Source organism: Perognathus longimembris, chromosome 8 (genome assembly GCF_023159225.1).
Source record: "Perognathus longimembris pacificus isolate PPM17 chromosome 8, ASM2315922v1, whole genome shotgun sequence".
Classification (NCBI taxonomy): domain Eukaryota; kingdom Metazoa; phylum Chordata; class Mammalia; order Rodentia; family Heteromyidae; genus Perognathus; species Perognathus longimembris.
This window is the reverse complement of record NC_063168.1, coordinates 19031982-19053578: the sequence shown is the minus strand read 5'-3', so window position 1 is coordinate 19053578 and position 21597 is coordinate 19031982. Positions and strand designations below refer to the sequence as shown.

Here is a 21597-nt window from a genome sequence, read left to right as displayed (position 1 = left end):
CATATACAAATAGTAAATTGGAGAAGAAATGCAAGAAAGCAATTATTACCATCAACTGGATAATGGCTATCTCTGGAGACACAAAAGAGACTATGATGGCCAGGGAATACCCAGGGAAATGCTGTAGTCTTCATAATAATCTATTTTTTTGAACTGGGTTGTGTTAGTTACATGATGTTAACTGGGTCATCATTTGATTTAAAGTGCATATAAAGTATGCAAATGTTTAAATGATTTTATAGCAACATTCTAATGAAATAAATTTTGGAATGGTCTTATATTTTACAAGAGATGGTATAGGGTAAAGTAACCAAACATCGTGAGTTAATGGATGACTACAATTGACTACTGGGACCAGGCATGCAACTCAGTGGTAGGGTCTTTACTTGGCATGGACCATGGCTGTGGGGTTCAATCTACAGCACTGCAAACCAACCAACCAGAGATTTTTAAATCGTGCTGTTAAATCCATTCAAAACTAACTTCAAATACTACAAAGAAGAAAAGCAATTGAAAAAAATTGAGATGAACTACATGTAAATACGCTTCAAGACTGGTAACAATCTCACTCTTTAATTCATTCAACAAACACAGTTGAGTCCCATCTGTCTTGGGCACTGTGCCAAGAACTGGGAAGACAGAACAACTTGGTCCTGCTACCACTTAGGCTTCCTCTAGCACCAGGACCCCAGCGGATTTCTTCCTAGGTATAAAAAGTCTAGCTGAATTATGGACTGGACCACAATCTCTGCAGAACAACAAAGGCAACTCAACAAAAAGTTAAACTAAAAGTTACCCAGGAATAATCTAGGGCTGATTTGAATGCCTGACAATGTTTATGACTACACTGAGAAAATACAGGGTGGGGGGGAGGGCGGGGGAGATAGATGCTAGTTGTTTTCTTCTTTGAACATAGTAAATAAGAAAGATAATCCATATTATTTATGCCTGGTTAGGGGAAGACTGAGGGCTCAGTGACAAGAATAAAATCATGAAATGAGGAAATTAAAAATTGAAGGTGCAGGGCCAGGAATGTGACTTTGTGGTAGAGTGCTTGCCTAGCATGCATGAAGCCCTGGGTTCAGTATCTCAGTACCACATAAACAGAAAAAGCTCAAAGTGGTGCTGTGGCTCAAGGGGTAGAGTGCTAGCCTTGAGCAAAAGAAGCTCAGGGACAGTGCCCAGGTCCTGAGTTCAAGCCCCAAAACTGGCAACAAACAAAAAACAAAACAATACAAAAAACCCTGAAGGTGTAATTTAAACAAGATGTCTCATTGCTTTTCAAAAAGAAACCTATAAAATGATGTGATCTCTATTACACACATTAAGTAATTTTTTAAAACATTTTCACACTTAGCTCTGCAAAATAAAATTCACCTAAAAAGACAAAAGATTTGCCACCAATGAGATTCAATAATTGTAGGAGGCTACAGGCTTCACAACAAAGACAGAAGTGTCCAAGTTGATGCAGGACCTCTGATTGTTTTTTAACTAAACCTCATATACTGAGCCATTAATCTATTCCTAAATCCTTACCTTGTTTATACAACTTTCCTTGGATTAGAAGCCCTATAAAGTAGTCAAGTCCCAAGGAGCAAAAAAGTCTCAGTCCAGAACAGACAACTCCACTTACGAACATGAAGAAACCAGAAAGGAATTTCTAAATTACTTAGAAATTAAAAATAGTAAAGAATTAAAATTAACAAAGAATTAAAGGAGGAAATAGAAAGAAGAGATCTGGTATCAGACAAGTCTCCGCATTTAATGTCTGTTACTATCTCTCTGAAAAGTCATTAAAGTAAGATTTAGAAAGGTAAAGACATCCCACACAGGAATTATCAATGAGCGGAACTCAAACTTAACATCAGGCAAGGGATGTGACCTGCTTAGCATGCTCCAGGCTCTAGGATCCATCCTCATCCTCGTAAAGTAGTAGTAGTAGTAACAATAATAATAATAACAGTAACGACAATGATGGTGGTGCACATTTTATTGACGTTAATCTGGAAATGTGATTCTCAGATAAGAGAGTATTTTCTTTTAATTAATGTTTTCTTGGATATGTAACAATGCAATATCTCTCCAGTATAACTGATTGAAGCTAATAAAAATAATAAGAAATTAATGTTTGCTAAAGACTAAAAAACTAGGAAGCTCTTAGAGCAAAAGCAAATGGGATCTGAATTCTGTGTATTGTGATCTGCATGCTGCCCCCTACGGTGCAATCTTCAATAAGTGGCCAGGACACTCTGAGACTCACCTTCCCACCACCCACCTCTCCAGATGCAAGCAAATCAAAGAAAACATAGGAATAATATTATATAAACTCCAAAGTAGTTTTCCCAGTAGCTTAGTTTTCTCAGCTCACTGCAAAACCTTTCTGCAACCTGATGTGTGTGATACACACACACACACAGAGGATGAACCTAGGGCCTTCTGCATGTATGGCAAGTAATCTGCCACTAGCTATACTCCCAGTCTTTTAGTCATTTTTTATTTTGGAAACAAGTTTAAGTATACAAAAACAGAGTGTAATGAAATCTTCCCTACCCCCTCTCAAGTTTAAAAACGATCAACTCCAGTGCTAATCTTGTTTCACCAGTATTCAACGCCACTCCTTCTCGTCAATTATTTTGAAGCAAGACATTAATTGTTAACTTCCTGAGTCCTAAAACCCAATGACCTTTTTGTCAGGTGCATAAAATCCAACAGAAAAGCTTAGGCTATAAATATGGATTTGAGATATGAAGCTGTATCTTTGAGTAAGGACAGATATCAATGCTTGGGAAATGGGAAAGTCTCTTTGAGCTTTAAAAACAAACATAAATCACAAGAAATTATGAATTTACATAGATGTACAGAACATACATATCCTATGATTTCAGGTGTTTCTCACACTTAAAAGGTATCTCTATGTAGCAATAGTTACTAAAGAATTTAACAAAAACCTAAAACAGATATATTTTATGTAACATCAAATTTAAACATGAATACTGTAACCAACTGCAAATCTACTTTTCAAAGTATTTGTTAAAAACTTGTCACTCTTTAAATTGAAAAAATTGGTTTTTATAATTTTCTTCATATGTATATTTCACAGTAACAAATTTTAAATAAATTTTAAAAAGAAATGTGATTCCTATTTGAAATAGCTATGACAGATGATGGTATATCTTAGAAGCATTTAGAGCTTGAGCATACATAAGAATATTTGTACACTAAAAATATTTTATAAGCTCTTTAGACACCAAGCTGTTGAATCACAGACCGTTTATTCTTACATTTTAGTTTTACCCCCCAAGTGTCAAAATTAATTATGATTTATTTATACTCCAATCCTGAAAAAAAATTGGACCCAACTTCCTTAAATCCTAATTTTACAATCCACTTAAAGGAATTTCTAAAAAAAATTCTAAAATAGTTTTCATAAGCTGTTCAATAAAGATTAACCTTTATAAAAAAAAGTATTTGTGACCTTTGGAATGGAATGTAATTTTGTCCCTTTGATTATATTAGTCACTAAGTAAAGGATCCAAAGGAGGTGAAAGGGGTACTAAATTTTTAGAAACACAATAGATTTCAAATTTTGACGGGTTGGCATTGATTAAATGGAGTCTAAGTCCTACTTGATGAGAAAGAATTGGGAAATAACTTAAGCATATCCTTATTTTTCAAGTCATAGTCCTAGAAACATAAACGCATATTTTTATATATGAATGTGCAATTTAGTTTCAAACAACAGTACAGTTCTTTGCTTCATTTTGTTCCTAAGGAAAAATACTGGATATATTGAAAGGCTGTTTCAACTTTGACAATATGGTAAAACTGCCATTTCACTTTAATTACTGACAACTTTTTGGCAAATATTGTTTGGTCTTTTAATGCTTTTGAAGGACTGCACTTCATGTGTTTTATGTAAAATCCAATTCAGTTTTAAAACTCTATTAAACATCCGATCAAAATGCTCTACTCCTCCTCCTCCTCCTCCTCTTCCTCCCCCTTTCCTCTCTTCCTTTTCCTTTTTCTCCCCCCTTTCCTTTTCCTCCTCTTCCTTGCACTCTGCACCCCCACACACACATTCTGTTCCTTCTCCCATATACTAGTAAATATCAACACGATACTTTATACTTAGAGGTGTAATTGTGTTCTAAGTAACCATTTATTAAACACACGAAAAAAACTTTTTAAAAGGATAACTGACACACTCAACCTGAAATAGATTGATTAAGATAATGGAGATGGCTTCTTGTAGAAAAAGCAGTACATTGTTATTTTTTGGTATTCGTTTTTAAGTCAATTGCTTTATTATTATTATTATTATTGAACTTCAGTGTTCATTTGATTCATTCAAATTTATAAAGGAAAGAAGATAATGCAGAAAATATAGAGTAAGTTGTTGAGAACTTCTGCTTCAAATTAGGGAATTTTGTAAAGATATCTTGTTGCCTTTCTTAAATTAATTCTGCACCAGAAGCCAAGTGATTTTCTGGTCTTGAATAGTAATGATATAGATTCTCTTCACCAATAACATGTATGTAATCTACATTTACACATCACATGTATCTTATTTCTCTTTCTCTAAAGACAGCCTCAGTGCTTGTCATCAGACACTCATGATTAATTCTGCCAGAATGAGTAGTGAACTTACTTTTATTATCATAATTCAAAAGAAAAACAACCTTTAGCCACGGGAAGGGCTACTTTTTCCACAAAATTCTCAGGAGGAATTTTTTTTTTCTTTTGATACCAGAAATTACTTTGGGTTTTTTTGGTCTCTGGCTACAAAATTCACGACTGAAGTCTTCACCTGCTTTTTCTCTCGGGTTTCCTCCTCACCTGGAAAGTATGATAGGATTTGCTATACAATTTTAATTTAGGGCGACGCTCCCTCCGTGACCTCCGTAGCTGGCCTCCAAGAGGCCGCGCGAAGCTCCTCAAACCAGGCGACTTCACCGACTCTTTGTCAAGCGCCTGCACAGGAACGCAGTACCTTGAAGCCCTTTTGGAGACTAAAAAGAAAACTCTCGATCACCCGTGCGCCCCATCGCTGGCGCGCGCCCCGCAATCACCCCAGCCCTCCACGCGAGGGGAGGCGTCGGCGCCCCGCCGGGACCCCGGGACACTCGGGAAAGCTGGAGATTTCGTTGCGCGGTCCAGGAAGTTCGCACTTGGCTGAATGTTGCTGGCTCGGCTCAAGTTGTTGGCTTCTAGTCGTTTCGATGGCATTCTCGCACCGCGAAACCCTGGGAGGACAACGTCGCTCCTTCCCTCCCTTCCCTCCCTCCCTCCCTCCCTCTCGCTCGCTCCCTCCCTCCCTCCCGAGAAGGGCGGCCTGGGGACTGGGCTCCGGGCCCCGGCGGGGTAACAGGTGGCCGGAGGGACCCTTCCCGGCTCGGGCCGCGCCCTGCCCGCGCCGCAGCCCCGCGCCTTCCCACTCCCGGCGGCTACGCGGGGCGCCTGGGCCTCGGCGCAGGCCCGGAGGCCCGGGGCGCAGCACGTGGCTCTTCTCGAAGCCTCGTGGCGGGAGCTGGAAGGGCGGCCGGGCCTCGGCGTGCCTCCCCACCGCTGGTGCCCTCCCGCAGGAGAGTGCGGGGTGCCGAAGTTTCTAGAAGGCACTCTGGGGCCCGAGCCAGGGAGGGGTGGGGGTGGAGAATGACCTTCTCACCTGCTGTCTCCAGCTCAAGTGTGAAGTTCTGGAACATCCCAGGCTGCCAGGGGCCAACTCACAATGGCAAGGAAACTGAGGCCCTGGGTTCGGGTGCCTTGTTCCGGAGGCCACGCGGGGGTCCTGGCTCCGCCGCACCCGCATCCCTGAGGTCTCCGGGCCGGCTGGCAACGCCCCCGGGGGCGGGCAGAGGCCGCCTGACACCAGGGGCTCGAGCTGCCGGGCATGGGACCGACCGGGGGGAGCCCGGGAGGCCAAGTCCGAGCGGGCCGAGCGGGGGACCCCGTCGGCCAGGCCTTCCCGACAGGTGCGGACGCCGCCGCGGGGCCGCCTCGCCCGGGACCGGCCGGCCTGGCGTGGCCCGGGAGGCGGCGCCTCCGGGGAGCCCGCGTGCGCGCGCGGCGAGTCCGGCCCGCAGCCCCGCGTGCCGGGGGCGGCGCCGCAGGGCGAGGCGGGGGCTGCGCGCTCCCGCGGGCCTCCCTGCGGAGCCCAGGCCGGTGGGCGAGGACAAGGTGGGCCCGAGCCAGGCCCACCACATCCGCACGGAGCACGCCGCCGACGCTTTACCACTGCCCGCGGCCCGCAGCCCGGTGACCTCGCTGGGGCGGGACCCTGCGGGAGGGGCTGCTCGCCGATCCCCGCACTACTCGGTGGCTCGGGTCTCACGTGAAGTCTGAAGAATAGGGGGTGTTGGTCACATCGCAGGAAACTTTTCGTTCTTTCCTTAGTTCCTTCCTGCCTGTGGACAAGAGTGAGCAGCTTCTCGGCCTGGCAAGCCCGAAGCGTTCAGGCCACACCGAGTGTGGACGGTGTCCGGCTCTAGATTTTTGAGGGGAGCCTCCTCCCATCTCCGTCTGCCCCTCAGAGAGAAGTGGAACCCCCTTTCTTCCCCAATCCCAATGGCAAGGCTGGGCGTCTTCTTCCCCTGCCAAAGTTAAACACAAATAAAAATAAAAAAAAAAGGAAACGTGTCCTCTGGACTTTCCCAGGTTTTTCCGTTTGTATGTTTTAAAGAAACTTTACAAATCAAGATCCCTTGGCTCCATGTGGCGCAGGCTGGGGGTTTGGAGGGCCATCCGCACGTGGTAGGCATCACTGGGGTCCCCAGCCACGGTGAAGCCACTCGGGACAGCTCAGCTGCCAACATGCAGGACACAGATCGGGTGGTTTTTGGTGGTTTTGTTTTCTTTTCCTTTTTGGCTCAGCTCTGAGCGCATTACAGAGCCATCCTTTCCCGCCTCCCACCCTCCTCCCCTCCCCCTCTGCTTTCTGGTGCAGGCAATTAGGGTGAAGAAATCAGTGCCAGGCTCCTGCGTCTGAAGAGAAAGGAATTGAGTCCTGACACCTGTCTCTGTACTGGATGGCGAGGGAAATTCGGGGTCAAAACCTTGTGGGGATGGGGAAAGGCCAGGCTGAGGGGGGGAGGGAGGGGGTGTGACACTCCCTAAACGAACATTTTTTTTTGGGGGGGGTGCTCATCCTGCCAGGACTTTCCACCCCATTCTTTGGCCTCCTCCAGATTCACGCGAGTTATGAACACAGTTTTCTTTGCCTTTAGACCCCCAAGACCAGGACCTGAGGCTGGAATCAGAAGAGTAACACTGACAAGCCGTTCATTAATTTGCATTTATTTTCGGGGAAATAATGTAGATCAAGAGGAGGGAAGGGGACTGCCTTACATTTCAACAAGTAATTTGAGATCTTCACATCGGACAAATCAAATTTACAAATTACTTTCCCACCTACTGGACGAAGCGGCCGAAACCAAAATGGATACACTGGCGTGCAGGGCTCTCCGCAGCTCTGGGAGAACGAAGGTGCACTGGGGACTCACTAGACCAAACAGGGACGGAGAACGAGAGAAGCCGGCCGAGGAGTGGGATCAGGGCTTGGGGCCTGGGTCTGGTATTTCCACAATGCTGACATTTCGCCTATTGATTTTTGTTCGTTTCTTTTGGGTTGGGGTCTACGCTGGCATTGCACCCCTAGGCTTTGGAAGGGGGAGGGGGCTCAGCCTCGTGCCCCCACCCAGTACCCCCCTGGTACCCTAATATGGCTCTGTCCTCCTCACTCCTGATCCCCCGCACCCAGCTTCCTGGAACCAAGCGGTTCTCCTTAATAAATACACAGAGGGAGAAGATGTGAACAGGGCAGGACAGCTTTGTAGCAACAGAAAAATAAAAAGCGCCATCGATTGGGGGAAAGGGGACAAAGGGAAAATAGTTTTGCTCTTGTTATATATATGTATATATATGTGCTGTATATATCTTAAAGTTTCTTGGGCGCTAAGACGTGATAATGCTCAGTTCAACCAACAGCAACTAAAAAGTTTTAAGTGGTCCCTGGAACGGACCTGACTATGTACAGCATTCCCGCCGAGGCGAGGCGGAAGCTTCAACCAGTCCAGGGCAGGGCGAGGGGCAAGGCTGTGCGATGGGGGCGTCGGGGAGCGCCCCCGCCGGCCTGGCCCAGCGCACCCCACTGGGGAGGAGGCAACGCCGGGGAGCGCGGGCATGCAGGCGGGCGGGGAGCGGGGTGGAGGGCAGCTGGAGAGAAGACAGTCTGTGGGGCCAGAAACACTTCGTGGTCGGTTTTGGATTTGTAGTAGTGTTGGGGGCACGCGAATGCGTAGATGCCCGCCGGTTCGAGACTCCAGGGTCCAGGAGGAATAAATTAAAGTGTTGAGCTCAAACAGAGGGTCCAGAGGGAGAGCCTGGGAGGCTGCGAGTGCACACGAGCTGTCCAGAGCGGCTGGGAGGCTCACGGGGGATTTCGGGGGGGGGGGGTTGGGAGGGACAGCGCAGAGCTATCCAGTGAAAGCACAGGGGCCAAGCCGAACGCCGCCGCCCCCCATCCAAAGGGCGGGCGGGTTTGCACCCCTCCAAAACAAAACAGGTGGCACAAAGATGGGAGCGGCGGTGCGGGCCCTGGACAGCATGTTTGGAGGCGGTGGCAACTTGAGTTTGGGAGAAGCCGAGGCAAAGGCGGGCGGTGCAGCAGCAACAGGATGGGGACCACAGAGGGCGCAGGTAGTTGCGTTTCTTCTCCTCTTCCTCGCACTCGCGGGGACTCACAAGACCTGGAACCGCCATGACGCTTGGTCCTTATAGTCCAGACAGTCGGGCGAGTTGAAGTTGAGTTTCCAGGCCGAGGAGGCCGCGGCCGCGCCAGGCTCCTTGTAATCCAAGCAGTCGGCCGAGTTGAAGGCGAGCCCCGAGCCTCCGTAGCCTTGGTGGTGGTGGTGATGGTGGTGGTGGTGGTGGTGGCCGGAGGACTGGCTCAAGGGGTGGTGCGCGTGCGGGTGGTGGTGGTGGTGGCCCGCCATGGAGGAGGGCGCCATGGGGCTGAGCTGGTGCGGGTGGTGGTGCGAGTGCATGGGCGCTAGGTAAGAGCTGCAGTCCACGCCGCCGAAGTAGGACGAGGAGGGCGCGGGGTAGCCCTGGCCGTAGCTGCCGCCCTGGCCGTAGGACATGGGGTACGAGGCGGCGGCCGTGGCCGCGCCGGCGGCCACCGAGCGCTGCATGCACGAGGCGTTGCTGGGCGCGGCCAGCGGCTCGGGCACCGACACGGACGCGGGCGCCGAGCCGGGCGAGATGGAGGCCGGGCTCCAGATGGACGAAGCCGCCGGGGTACTCAGCGACGACGCCGCGGCCACCGCCGGGTTCCCGCCCAGGCCCGCGGCGGCCGCGGGATTGGCCGAGGCGCTGGACGCCGAGCTGGACGAGGACGCCGAGCTGGACACGGCGGGCGGCGTGAACTGGCCGCTGCTCTCGGAGCCCGAGCTCTCCCGCACCGGGGACGACTTCTTCTTCACCGGGCGGCTCTTGGTTCCGTTCCCGCTCTGCTGCTGCTGGCGGCACTTGGCGCGGCGGTTCTTGAACCAGACCTGCAGGCCGGCCGGGGGCGGGAGAGTGGGTTTAGGGAGGCGAGTGGCGGGGGGTGAGGCTCCCCCGCGCCCCCCCCCCCGGGCCCGCACCCCGCCCAGGATCGCGTCCCCCCGCCCCTCCGCGGCCCCGGCCCGCCGGCCCCGGCTCCCTCCCCCAGCGCCCGCCCAGCCCCAGCGCCACTCGCCCAACCGCGCAACTTTCGCGCCCGCCAGGCCACGAGTTCAACGGTCCCTAAACTGCTGCTGCTGGCTGCCCTCCCACAGCCCCCCGTGTTCGGAGGCCCCCGTTTTCTCTGCACAGAGCGCAGGAGGGCGGGACAGTCACCAAGTCGGGGGGCCCCCCGGTGGGTTTCAGTCGACTCCTACTGGGGGCCTGGCAAGAGGAAGGCTTAGGGGGGAGAAGGAGCGAGGCTGGAGAGGAAACCGAGGCACTATTCCAGGGCTGGGGCTTCTTGGGAAGGAAGCCTGGGTGATATTTCGTTGTTGGTTGCTTTGGACCGTCTAGCTAGGAAGCGCATAGAATGGCCAGTCCCCAAGTGCCCACTCCGCTGGAGACGCCAGCCTTGCATTCTTGGTCCTTTTTCCAGCCTCCAGGGAAAGAGGGCGAGACAAAAGACCCTTTCCGAGAGTTCTGAGTTCTAATCCAAGCTGTATTTTCGGAGCGCTTTCATCTCAAAAATAGAAATAGCAAAGCCGGCAGCCAGGTTTTACACTAGGCAACTGCTGCGGGCAAAGAAAGTGTGTAATGAGGCTGACGCCACTCCCGGGGCACACTCCCAGGCAGAGCCCCACACTCCAGCTCGGCTCTACCCTTGGACTTCCGGCAGGCAAAGCAACGCCGCGCCTGGGAAGGGCACAGACCCAATTCAAACCTTGCAGGACACTCTAAGTCCTGGGGCTGCGGAAGAAGCGCGGGGCAAGTGGAGCTGGCGCAGGACACTTGGAATTCAGGAGCCCTACCTCCCCCCCCCCACCGACCCCCAATCCTTAAAACCACTTTCCATACTTGAAAGGGCAAGGACTGAATCCGAGGGCTGAGTCCTAACTTTGATCTCCCTCTGGCTGACGCCCAGCGCTAGGGGGAGTCCAAGAGGGGTGGCCCGGCCTGTACTTCTGCCCTCTCCCCCTCCCCAGACCTTCCTCAATCTGGCCCTAGCGCCCCGAGCCTGGCTCCTAGAAGCCCCACCAGGAGCGCGCACCTGGACTCTGGACTCGGGCAGGTTGATCTTGAGCGCCACCTCCTCACGCATGAAGATGTCAGGGTAGCGAGTCTTTGCGAAAAGCGCCTCGAGCACGTCCAGCTGTGAGCGCGTGAAGGTGGTGCGCTCCCGCCGCTGCTTCCGCGGGGTGGCTGCGAGACAGGCAGAGGCGCCTCGGGTCAGCGGTGGCCACGTGGACGGCGCTAGAAACCCTGGGCAGGTGCCCTTTCTAGAGGCCTACAACCTGGCCACCGAAAGCAAAGGCCTAGTTCTGACTCTCCCTTGGGGGACCAAGCCTGAAGGCCACAGGTGGGAGAAAGTGCCAGTATTTCTTAAGCAATCCCCATTTCCAAGACACTAGAGCTAGCTCCCTCCCTGCAGCTCACAGGTTTAAAGGGAAGAAAAGCCCCCAAACTTCCATTCCTTCCTATTTCCCTGTGTGCCCACAAACTCCCTAGCTGGGGACAAGAGGTGTGCAGAAACACCACCACTTTCAGAGCAAATGAAAGGGTGTAAAGGAGTAGGAGTCAGAGAAGAAAGGCAAGACTCAGTTGAAGCCGTCTTGCATGCCAGCACAAAAATTGGCCCAGGTCACGAGTCCACAGGACAGTTTGATTGGAAAGGGAGACACCACCCTCCACCTTCTCCAGTGCAACCCCACAGGTCGAACAAGGGAACTTTTGCTTTTAATGTCATGGTCTAGGACAGTGCAGATTCCTCATTTGAGGTTGGAGCGCAGAAAGAAGCAGACCCACAAAACAATAGCAGCCCAAGGGAAACGAATCTGAGGGTAAACACTCTACACAGAAGAACCCACAATAGGAGACAAGTTGCCAGTACTGCTATCTCCCTATATGCGCTGTGCCTCTAAGCCCTGGCCACCTCACCAGCCGCCAGCTCTTCTTACTCCCAGGCCTGCAGCAGGTCTTTGTAAAGAGACTAAGCAACTAGCTCCCTGATCCAGTTCAGAGACAACAAGGGCTCAAACTTGAGAGTCTGGGAACTCAAACATCTTTTGAGACTTAGTGCAGGGTCAAAGGGCCATTGCTCACCTGGATAGCCCACGGAGGGGTGTAGGAGGTCCATGGCAGGCCCAGCTAGGCCCAGTCCATTCATGCCATATGGGGGTTGTTTGAGGTAAGACATCATGCTAACAGCTGGATGGAGGTGCCCAGACGGATCCAGGGGGCCTGGGGCTAGGAGCAGCTCAGAGCTCCCACCTCTAAGGTCAAGCTGTTTCTTCTGGAGGCCTGGCCTAAGGGAAACAAGAGACACATCAAAACCATCACTCAGCTTACAGCCACTTCTTCAGCTTCCAGGTTGGTCCCTGTGAAGGGGAGGAAAGGCAGGCTCTGAAACTGCCCAAGGCAGTCAATCCCACTGAAGGCCGTGGCTGAAAGATCACACATTGCTTCTTTAAAAAGTAAACTTCTTTCTGGATCTCCTGGCCTCTTTTCCAGCTTGGTTTGGGCCACCGGTGTAGACAAGACTGAGGAGTGGTTTAAAAAAAAAAAAAAAAAGAAGGGAGCTGCTGGGGAGGTGGGAGCCCGAACCTGCAGGTGTGCAAGATCCTCAGGACAGGCAACATTTTGAGTTCTAGCTTCGTATTGTTCAAGCAAATGTTCTCTTGCCATGCCACCGAAATCAGGGAGGGCTGTTTCGTTTCGTTTCAAATGTTTTTAAGAGCGGGGCAAAAAGGTAGATAATACGGAGAGCCAACGTGAGACAGGAAAGCTACCTTTACCTAAGGCTCTTGGAGATACAATGCCCACGTAGGATACATCTTTCTTTCAAAGGTCTCCAGGCCTGTGCTCCTGCCAGAGCCTGCAGTCACCAATCCAGCTGCCCGACGTCCTGTGTCCATCACTACTTTAGAAATGGCTCCCACACAGTCCCACCGGGCCTCCACCTCAGTCAGTTATGGACCCAGGCCTCTCGCAGGTGGCCAGAGAAGGCCGAAGAAGCCACTGCAGAAGTGGCAGCTCTGAGATACTGAGGTCAGAGGTGCACAGATGCGGCCCACCTTCCTTCTTCGCGGCTCAGGGGGAGCCTTCTTTCCACCGCGTCTGGCTGTGCCTTACCAAGTCTCATCCGAAGATGAAGGGTGACCCGGCCAAAGCTTCGAAGGCTCTTGGGGGTTGGGGAAGGCTGGGCAGAGCAGGTCGCACGCGTTCCCTGCCATTGTACTACCTGAAGCCGAGGTCCCAGGACCCGACCCAAACCAGAGAACTAGGCCTCAAGCGGCCAAGCTCACTCAGAACGGATCTGGAAGGTCGAGGCTTTGCTTCCGCAGCTGCTCTCAACCCGTGGCGCTACTCTCAGGGGTACAGAAAGGGTTCTGGGGTGTAGGGCTGGGGCCGTGGAAGGCCTTCTCTTTCTGCCCGTTTCGCGGGAATCCTGTAAAGCAGGCCCGGAACCAAGACTAGGAAATTCGGGGAGAGCAGCCTGAGCTACAGAAGCTCCTCATCCCAACTCCCACCCCCCACTCGCGTCCTCTGGGACCCACGGGCTCCTTGTAGGCCCAGCTTGGGGAGAAAGAGGCCAAAGGAAGCCATTCGGGGCTCTTGAGCCAAAGGAAAACAGGTCTTAGGCCACAACAGTTCTGCGAGCGTGCAGGGTGAGTTTTCAGACTTTCTCCAAACTTAGCACCCCAGCTCGGTTACTTCGGAGGAGGCGGGGGAGGGGGCGGCCGGCCGCACCAGCAATCTGGGGTCCCACCCGCACCTGGGAAGGAGTCGGGTCCCCCCCTAGCCCCGCCCACCTGACGAGGACCTGGGAAGCCAGGGTCGGTTTGAGGAGGGGGAGGCCCCAAGTAACCAACACGATCCCCACGCGGCCCCGCAGCCTTTTCCTTACCTGCCCTCAGCTGCCGGGGCGGCTCACCATACACCGCGCGCCCTCCCGGTGCCCCTTCGGGCAGGCAACCTGCAAAACAGAGGGGCGCAGCAATGACTCCTGCGGCCGGCCTAAGACCCCCGGGATTCTTTTCTTTCCCCCAACTTCCTTCTTATCTCTCTCTCTCTTTGCAGTAGCGTTGTGCGGGTGCCTCCAGGTTTCACTTTATTGCACAAACACTTTGTTCGCAAAGCCCCACGCGCTTCCAGGACAGGACAGTGCCTAGCCGGGGAGCATGCGGAGGGGCCGCCGAGGGGGAGGAGGGGGATGCCCGGGGCAGAGTTGGGAGGTGGCTCGCAGCTGCCGCGGCACTCCCCGGGCTAAGTGGAGGCGGTGAGGCTTGGGGAAGTCCTGCAGAGTCGTTTGGCAAACTAAATAAATCAAGCGATTTACCTTGTCGGAGTGGCTTGTCTCGCTCGGTTGTTTAGGTGATTGGAAATGTAGCCTGATGAAGATTGATCACCTTTCTACTGCCCTCCCCGGGTATGTGAACGCGAGGCGAGTGCGTAACGGGGCCAGGCCGCCAATCGGGGGCCCTGCGCGGGCTGAGTGACAAGGAGCCGGGCAATGGCAGCGCGAGCCGGGGGTTACCTCCGTGCGCCCCCGCCCTCCCCCGCCCCCACACCCCGCCCTCGCCGCCCGCCCCGCCCCGCCCCGCCCCGGCCGCGCGCTAACTCCGGGGCTCCGCTGGCGAATTCCGCGCAGAGCGAGTTGAGCAAGGGCAAAGCCGAGAGCCCGATCCCACTTGCAGAGGGGGGCCTCGGATTCCGAGGCCTGCTTAGGGGGCCCCCCTGCCCTACTCTCGCCCTCCCGGCGCTCCCCGGAGAGTGGCAGAAAGGGGGCGAGGTACTGGATAACCGGTTCTTTCTCTCTCTCTTTCTCTCCCTCTCCCGCGCGCGCGCGCGGCACCGAGCTCGGCAGCCAGGGTGTGGGCGCGACGGTTCGGGGGCGGCGGGCTGGAGGATCCCCTCGCGCGGGCCCCTGGCCCCTCTCGCGGCGCCGTGGGCCCCTGTGTCTGCTTCCTCTGCGTCTCCACCTGCAGACGGGCGCCGGGGGCGGCTGCGGCGGGCGCAGACTACTTTGCCGAGCGCGGGAGCAGTTCGGGGCGCGCAGATCCCAGCTCGGCGCCCCGGGAAGAGTGCGCGCCGCGCCGCCGCTCACCGGCTCCGGGGCGTCTCCACCCGTGCCCGGCCCCTCCAGGGGTCTTCGCAAGTCTTAAAGTCTCCTCCTGAGCCGTTGGAAGCCAGGTCTCTTAACCCTCACTCGTACACCCTACTTCTCAATCGTCAGGTTTGGGGTAGGAAAGTTTATTTTTCACACTTGTTTCCTTCCACGTCGCCATCTAGCAGACACGATGGGGCGGGGGGGGGGGCGGCGGGAAACGTAACCACAGGACCCCCCCACCTCCAATCCGGTTCCTCCATTCCTTCTCCCCTAAGCTCCAGAAGCCTTCTGGAAGCGATTGTCCCGGATAGTCCGTAACTGGCAAAGCCCAGTCTCCGTGGAACAAACTTGCCAAACACGTCTACCAGTGTTGCACTTTTCAAAGCGTGGGGGAGAGGAGGAGAAAAAAAAAAGAAGGTTTTCGGCCCAACCCTGAGCCAGGCAATTCTGGTCAATGGCACCTCCTACTGAATATTAGGGACAACTTTTCTCCCTTTCGAGGAATTCCCACCCCATCCTTTCCATCGCCTCCCCCCCCCCCCCGCACTCCCATAGGTGTCGGGAAAGTTTGAGCCGCAGCGAGCGCGGGGAGCGTCGGGGCCGCGGGGTCGGCACCGCGCTGACCCGGCGCTGGGCGAGGAGGGGGGGGGGACGCCGAGTGAAAAGGGGCTGCGGCCGTCGCTCATCAAAGTGCTTCCCCCTCCCCCAAACGACACTTTCCTTTGGAGTCCGAATAAAATACGGTAACAGAATATGATGGAGGGCACACTGTTTCCTTAACTGCTTCTCAAAGGACCCGGGAGATCTTCTTAGGACCTTTAATAAGGCTTTGGTCGGTTCTTTTGTTGATCTCTCAAAATCAACTCCTTCTAATTGAAGTTGGAGCTGAAAGCGAGCTAATGTTCAAAGAAAGTGGCCGCCAGACCAACGAAATTACATTTTTTTTTTTTTAACGATGAGGGAACATGGAATCAAAGAGGCCGGGAAGGAGGGGTGTGAGTGGGGCACAGGGAGGAGAAAAGGAGGTTTTACAAGATCCTTCTCTGGTTCACAAAAGTCAGCGACACGGGAGCTTCTCTCTAGAACAAAGACACCGCGGCCCATTCACAAAAGGGAGAGAAAGAGAAAGCAGAATAAAAGAACGAGAGGAAAGGGAAAGATGGGGGGGGGCGTTCAGGAGAAGTTCGCGGAGCCCGGCGCCGCCCGGGCGGGACACACCTTAGGCTTTCGCAGGCCCCGGCCAGGAGAAGTGTGCCGGGCCTCCGGCCAGTGCCGGGGCTGGGAGCCTCGGAGGTCGCGCTGCGGCTCCAACGAAATACACTCCCGCCCACAGTTGTCCTGGAAAAGGTGCGGGTGGGGTCGCCCAAGTTTGGCTGGGAAGCGAATGCAGACATCCTGGGGTGCTGGCTGGCGGCGGCCGAGTCTGTAGTGGGCGCTGCCAGCGTCCCGGCCCGCGCACGCTGAGGGCTGGGTTTGGCCCTTGGGGGCCAGCGTCCCGGCCTCGCCCCACAGCCTCCCGTCCTCCCGCCTGGCCTGAGCGGTTTCGCTGGCCGCGGTGGAAGCCAAGCTTAGGTCCCGCGTGGCGAGGCGGGGCGGCCGTGCGCGCCGGAATGTGGCCGCGCCGTCCCCAAGGCCCCGCCGCCGCCGCCGCCGCCGCCGCGCGGGAGTCCGGCGCGCCCGGCTCCAGATGCTGCCGCGGGTCTCCGGAAGGCGCGAGGTCTCCAGTAGCACGGATTTCCTCCCCCCCAACCAGAATATTTATCTAATCCCAAATTGCGGGCGTATTTTCTTAGTGTTTAGTTCTCAAAGCCCCGGGATTAAGAAAAGAAAGGGGAGAGGGGAGAGCGTGGCGAGTGAGCTCAAAGTTTCTTGGATGCGGTGCCGAGGATCGAGTCCGCCGACGCTAGGCAAATGTCCAGGTGGGGGAGGCCGGGCCAGCAGCCCTGGCGGCTCCAGCGGCCCGCGGGCCCGGCGCGGGGCGGAGAGGGGGCACCGCGCGGGAGGAGGGGAAGGCAGGCGAGTCCTGGCCCCGGGCCGGGAGGGGAGACACACCTGGGCCTGGAGGAGACCCGCACCTCGCATCTGGCGACCTCGAAGGCCTGGTCAGACTCTCGAGGACACTTGGCCCGGGGGAGGTGGGATTTGGAATCCAGGCCAAAGGTTCCGGGCGGGGGACGAAAGTTCTTCTCCGGCCGGGCAGGCGGTGCCCAGTCCCGCTCGCTGCCACCGCCCCAGCGTCCTCTGCAACCCCCAGCCCCTGAGAGTGTGGGATCCCCTAGCGCGGAGGTTCAGGATTTGGGCTCTTCGGTTCGCAGGGTTCACGTCCCACTCCTGGGCGGGCACCACGCAGCGAAGTGCGGGGCCGGAGCGGTCGCCGCGGCGCGCAGACCCCGCATCGCAGTCCCCAGGGGCCGCGCCCCGCCGCCGCTGAGGGGCGTCCGGGCGCCGCGGAGCAGCCACGCCGCTGCGCCGCGAGGCTGCCGGCGGAGCAGGAGGGGCCCGGACAGGGCCCCGCAGCGGCCCTCGAACACCCCCGCAAAGCTGAGGCTAGAGGCGGGTTATCGCTGGGCAGATCTGGGGCTGCTGGAGGGCAGGGAAAAGCCGCATTTCCTGGAGGCCCAGCGGACGGGGTTTCTCCGCGGCGGCGTGGACAGGGTGGGTGCGGCTGGCCGCCCGAGCCCCGGGCAGCTGGGGCGGCCGGGCTCCCGCCGCCGGGTTACCCGGGGTGAGAGGTCCGCGTCCGCCCTCGGGAGCAACAGCTCGCTCCAATAAAGGGGGGGGGGGATACCCTGTTTCATTTAGTTCCAGTAACTTTCTAGCAACTTACAATTCTTGTCAGAAAGGTCCCCTTACCATGGCAAGTTTTTTTATTTTGAACAGGGAGTGGCAGCCCACTTTTCCGACGAACTGTGTGTCTGAGAGGGGGAGACTTAAAAGGGAGGGGAGGGAGGGAGAGAGCGAGGGAGAGAGACTGAGAGACTGAGAGAGGGAGGGAGACAGAGATTCCTAGGCTAAAGCTAAATGCTACTGTTTCGTCTAAAGTTTCCGGACTTGTTGAAGGAGTTGGAGGAGCTTTCTTTGTTTGGACACCCGGTTAGGGGAGTGATGTAAACTACTATAGAAAAGCCAGTTTGCTTCCCCCATAGCCTAGCAATTCTTGTGGGAAGTTCTCTTTCATTTCTCTCGTGCACACAGGGGCACATGGCACTCTCCTCCCTGCCGTCCACTTTCCCCAGCAATAACCCCCTTCTTTTCACCTCCGCACCCACAGCTTTGCTGCTTAGCAGAAGACACAGTTCTTCCTGATACAACTACAAGACGGGAACTATTCAAAGTCATGTGGAAAACTCATCCTATTCGTCTTTTTTTTTTTCCAAGTGGCGTGGAATCACATTTTTTTCTTCAAATATCTGAAATGACCCTTTCCAAACAAGAAGATCGTTTATACTCCTTAAGAATATGACTAATTACTTTTCAATTTGCATTCATGTGTCAGCAGGGCTCCTCTGGGATGTATACACTTATCCAGTTCTGAATACCATGCAGTATCCTGCCCAGAGGATCATTTTCCACATGTAAAGAATTATGGATACACAAACTTCCAGTCTAGTGCAAGAAACATAACAACAGTATAAGGTAAGAAAGTTTCTGCTTTTATTGAAAATTTATATATGACTCAGTATTGTAATAAATAAACAGATAACCATTTTCACAAAAAAGACAGTGCTATGCTAGAAAAGAAAATATTAACTGGAAAGATTTACTTGTAGTGGCAAGACATACTTTTATCAATACAGAATAAATATTAACAGCATTCTTGAGCCAATGTTGAGACACAACAAAATGTAAGAACGAAGCAAGATGTAATAAATAGTATCCAGAGAAAAAGATGGCAGATTATTCCATGATAAAACTGTCTTTGTAAACTGCTTCATGTCAATTCCTCTCATCACCTGCACATACCAGGGTTTGTCTCAGGCTACCTTTTAAAGGGCCATCTTTGGAGGAAAGCAGAGGAATTCCATTATCCCTATAATGAAATGCAAAACAATTGCAGAAAACCTCACTGGTAAATAAACATAGTTTAATAAGTAGATTGAATATGATCTAACTATGAAATTTAGGTAACAGAGTAAATGTTACGGATGGCAGGAATGGAAAAATCGTGGCATTTTTCTTATCCTGCCTTGCCTCCCTCCCCCCTACACGGTCATTATGCTATTACCACCACCACCACCACCACCACCACCACCAGAAATGTCTCAAATTTTCCTCCTATCAAACAATGAGGGGAAATAATGCGGGAAGTGTTTTCTTTTTGAACAGTTTCTTGAACACCTCCAACATCAATTACTCACAAAGTGTCTGTGCAAATCTATCTCACATGATTCCAAAAGAAAATATTCACTCACAGAAGAAAAAAAAAATCCTTAAACAGAGCTATGTTTGGAGTTCTGTATATTATCTGGAAAGGGGTAAAAGTGGTGATGATGGTACAGAAGTATAATCCGGCCAAATGTAATGTTAACTTTTGAAACAACCAGTCTGTTGCTGGTCTGGGGGCCCAAGACTAAAATGCTGGGAGAGATGCTGGTCTGATGGCTACTGAAGAACACATTTCTCCTCTTTCTTGGCCATCTTGCCTTTGTTTTGTTCCAGAGTTCGCTCCAAATGCTCATCTTCTTCTTCCGCCCTGGATGTCACACAAACAAGAACAAAATTATTTTCTTCATGGAGAGCAGAGCAGAGCAGAGCAGCACAACACCTCCCTCCTCAATTCTATACTGGGATCTCCTGGAGGAATTCGGGGCTCGGGGCCTCCCGAGACCTCTAAACTGAACTTTGGGTAAACTTCTCCAGGGGACCCCTTCGGCAAGTGGCTCTGCCTGCAGCCAAGGCCCAAGGCCTACTCACTGCTTCTCCTGTGCATCCAGGTCTCTCACAAGGGCATCTCGCTTGTTCACCAGAGTCACCAGCTCATCCAGCAGGAGCTGCTCGCGTCGCTTCTGGGCCTCAGTCTTCTGCCAGTCTATAGGAGAGGGGAGCTAGTTAACTGGAGAAAGGTCTGCCTGCATACCAGCTCCCCGCCCTGCCCTCCCCTTCCTGCCTTTTCCAGTTCCCTTACAGCTCCCATTTAACCCAGTTAATAGCTCCACTAGCTAGTGTTTCTGGGGAGTTTGGCAGTTATCGTGAGGGTTTTCCCCTAAAACCATACTTTCGAAATATGTCCCACAGATGGAGACTGGCGAGAGAGGGTGGGAACCGACTGGAGACCAGGTGTGAGCGGGTGGCCGGTCGGAGGTGCACACCTGAATCCTGGCCAAGTGGGGGAGGGGAAGTGGAGGCCCGGAGAGGTTGGCCCTGGGGTTGGGGTGGGTGAGTGGGTAAACGAGGAGGCGGGAAACAGTGGTGGGAGATAAAAATCATTCTGAAAAGGCCCGAGAATCTGCTTAAGAACCTCTTCTCCTCCCCCACCCCCACTCTCACCCCAAACAGCCCATTCTTCACTAATTTCCTCTTCGCTCTATTTTAGCAGTTGGATGTATCTCACACTGGGCGCCATATGCTTCACAATAACTTTAAAAGTAGTGAATCGGCTAATTAGCATTTTTCTTTGAAGTAAAAAATAAATTTGCTCTGCAATATTACACTGCAGCTCTCAATCGCATCACAGCCAGTTTTTATTTGGAGACGTTTGCTGGGTGGTTTCAAATCAAAGCACTTTTGCAAAAGAAAAAATTGCATATTTCTTTGAAACTCCTTGCTAAAGGTTGGAAAATCCAATAGGCAAGGCTCTTTAATGGGTGAGGGTCATTTTGTGAAGGTTTTGGTCCCAATAATATATTTCCTAGTCTTTGCTACTTTGAAATTTTCCTTAAGATGAGCAGCAGTTTTCTTTAATAAAAACAGGACCAAATCGAACATTTAAAACACTTTTGAAACCAAAGCCAACTGCTCTCTGGCCAGACTGTAAGGGCTTGTAGCTGTCAATCAACCCTCAGTCTACCCCGCCTCCCTCATTAGGAAGGTAAACAATGAAAAGAAGAAGTAGCTGATGAGGCAGATAGCAGAACAAATGAGGACCAAGAGGGAAACAGGACACCAGTTTAAAAAAAAAAAAGAAAGAAAACCCCAAACACCCTGGGCACTGACTCTTACAGTCCCTTCCCCCACAGAGCAAATGCAGTTTCCAAAAAAACAGAGGAGTGCAATCCTTTCGGGTTTCTCTTCTCTCTCCATTGCCCAGGGCAATCATGTTAAAACTCACATGGCTGGTGCTTATTCAGATAAACCTAACAATGCACACCGCTGGTTACCATGTGAATCTTCACAAACCACACAAGAATGTGCCGGTTCAAATCGCCTCCCTACTCTCTCCAAAGCAAAATTTATTCAAGACAGCAAACTGCTCAGCAGCTTTATGAAAGCAAATGGTGCTAGAGGGAATTCTATCTTGTATTTACAAATTAAAAATTAGATGCATCAACATGCAGTAAAGATTAGAGTAACTCTAAGAAGCTAAAATAGCTTATTCAGTTTTATCACTGTTCCTTTATTATAAACTCAAACACATAAATACATATATATGAAACATCCATGTTAATTATCTACATTTAATACAGGACATCACAAAAATAAATGTTAAATCACTGATTATTATGTCTTATTAAAAATTAAATGTTCCATAGCATGGAGAGGAATAAACTATAGACAGTATTTTTCTGATAAAAGCAAAAAGCAAAAGAGAAGAGAAGCCAAATCTATCATAATTTTACCCTGGTTTTAAG

General features: G+C 52.4%; 2 protein-coding genes across 6 annotated transcripts in view; both read right to left on the bottom strand.

The window, feature by feature from the left end:
- Window positions 1-8735: 8735 nt before the first annotated feature.
- On the bottom strand, window positions 8736-13620 carry Otx1 (orthodenticle homeobox 1). Its single transcript, XM_048353556.1, has 4 exons — window positions 13607-13620; window positions 11803-12005; window positions 10751-10902; window positions 8736-9551 (listed from the first exon to the last, which is right to left on the bottom strand). Exons 2-4 carry the CDS (start codon window positions 11897-11899, stop codon window positions 8736-8738), a joined length of 1065 nt encoding a protein of 354 aa, XP_048209513.1. The 5' UTR covers window positions 11900-12005; window positions 13607-13620.
- A 4821-nt stretch (window positions 13621-18441) lies between these two features.
- Window positions 18442-21597, bottom strand: part of Ehbp1 (EH domain binding protein 1) — a 270123-nt gene continuing 266967 nt past the window's right edge. For all 5 annotated transcript variants that reach the window (XM_048352600.1, XM_048352599.1, XM_048352602.1 and 2 more), the window contains 2 exons: window positions 19724-19838; window positions 18442-19502 (listed from right to left, as the gene is read on the bottom strand). In XM_048352600.1, the coding sequence (XP_048208557.1) occupies window positions 19412-19502; window positions 19724-19838 (206 nt within the window). In that variant the 3' untranslated portion in view covers window positions 18442-19411. The remainder of the gene's footprint in view (window positions 19503-19723; window positions 19839-21597) is intronic.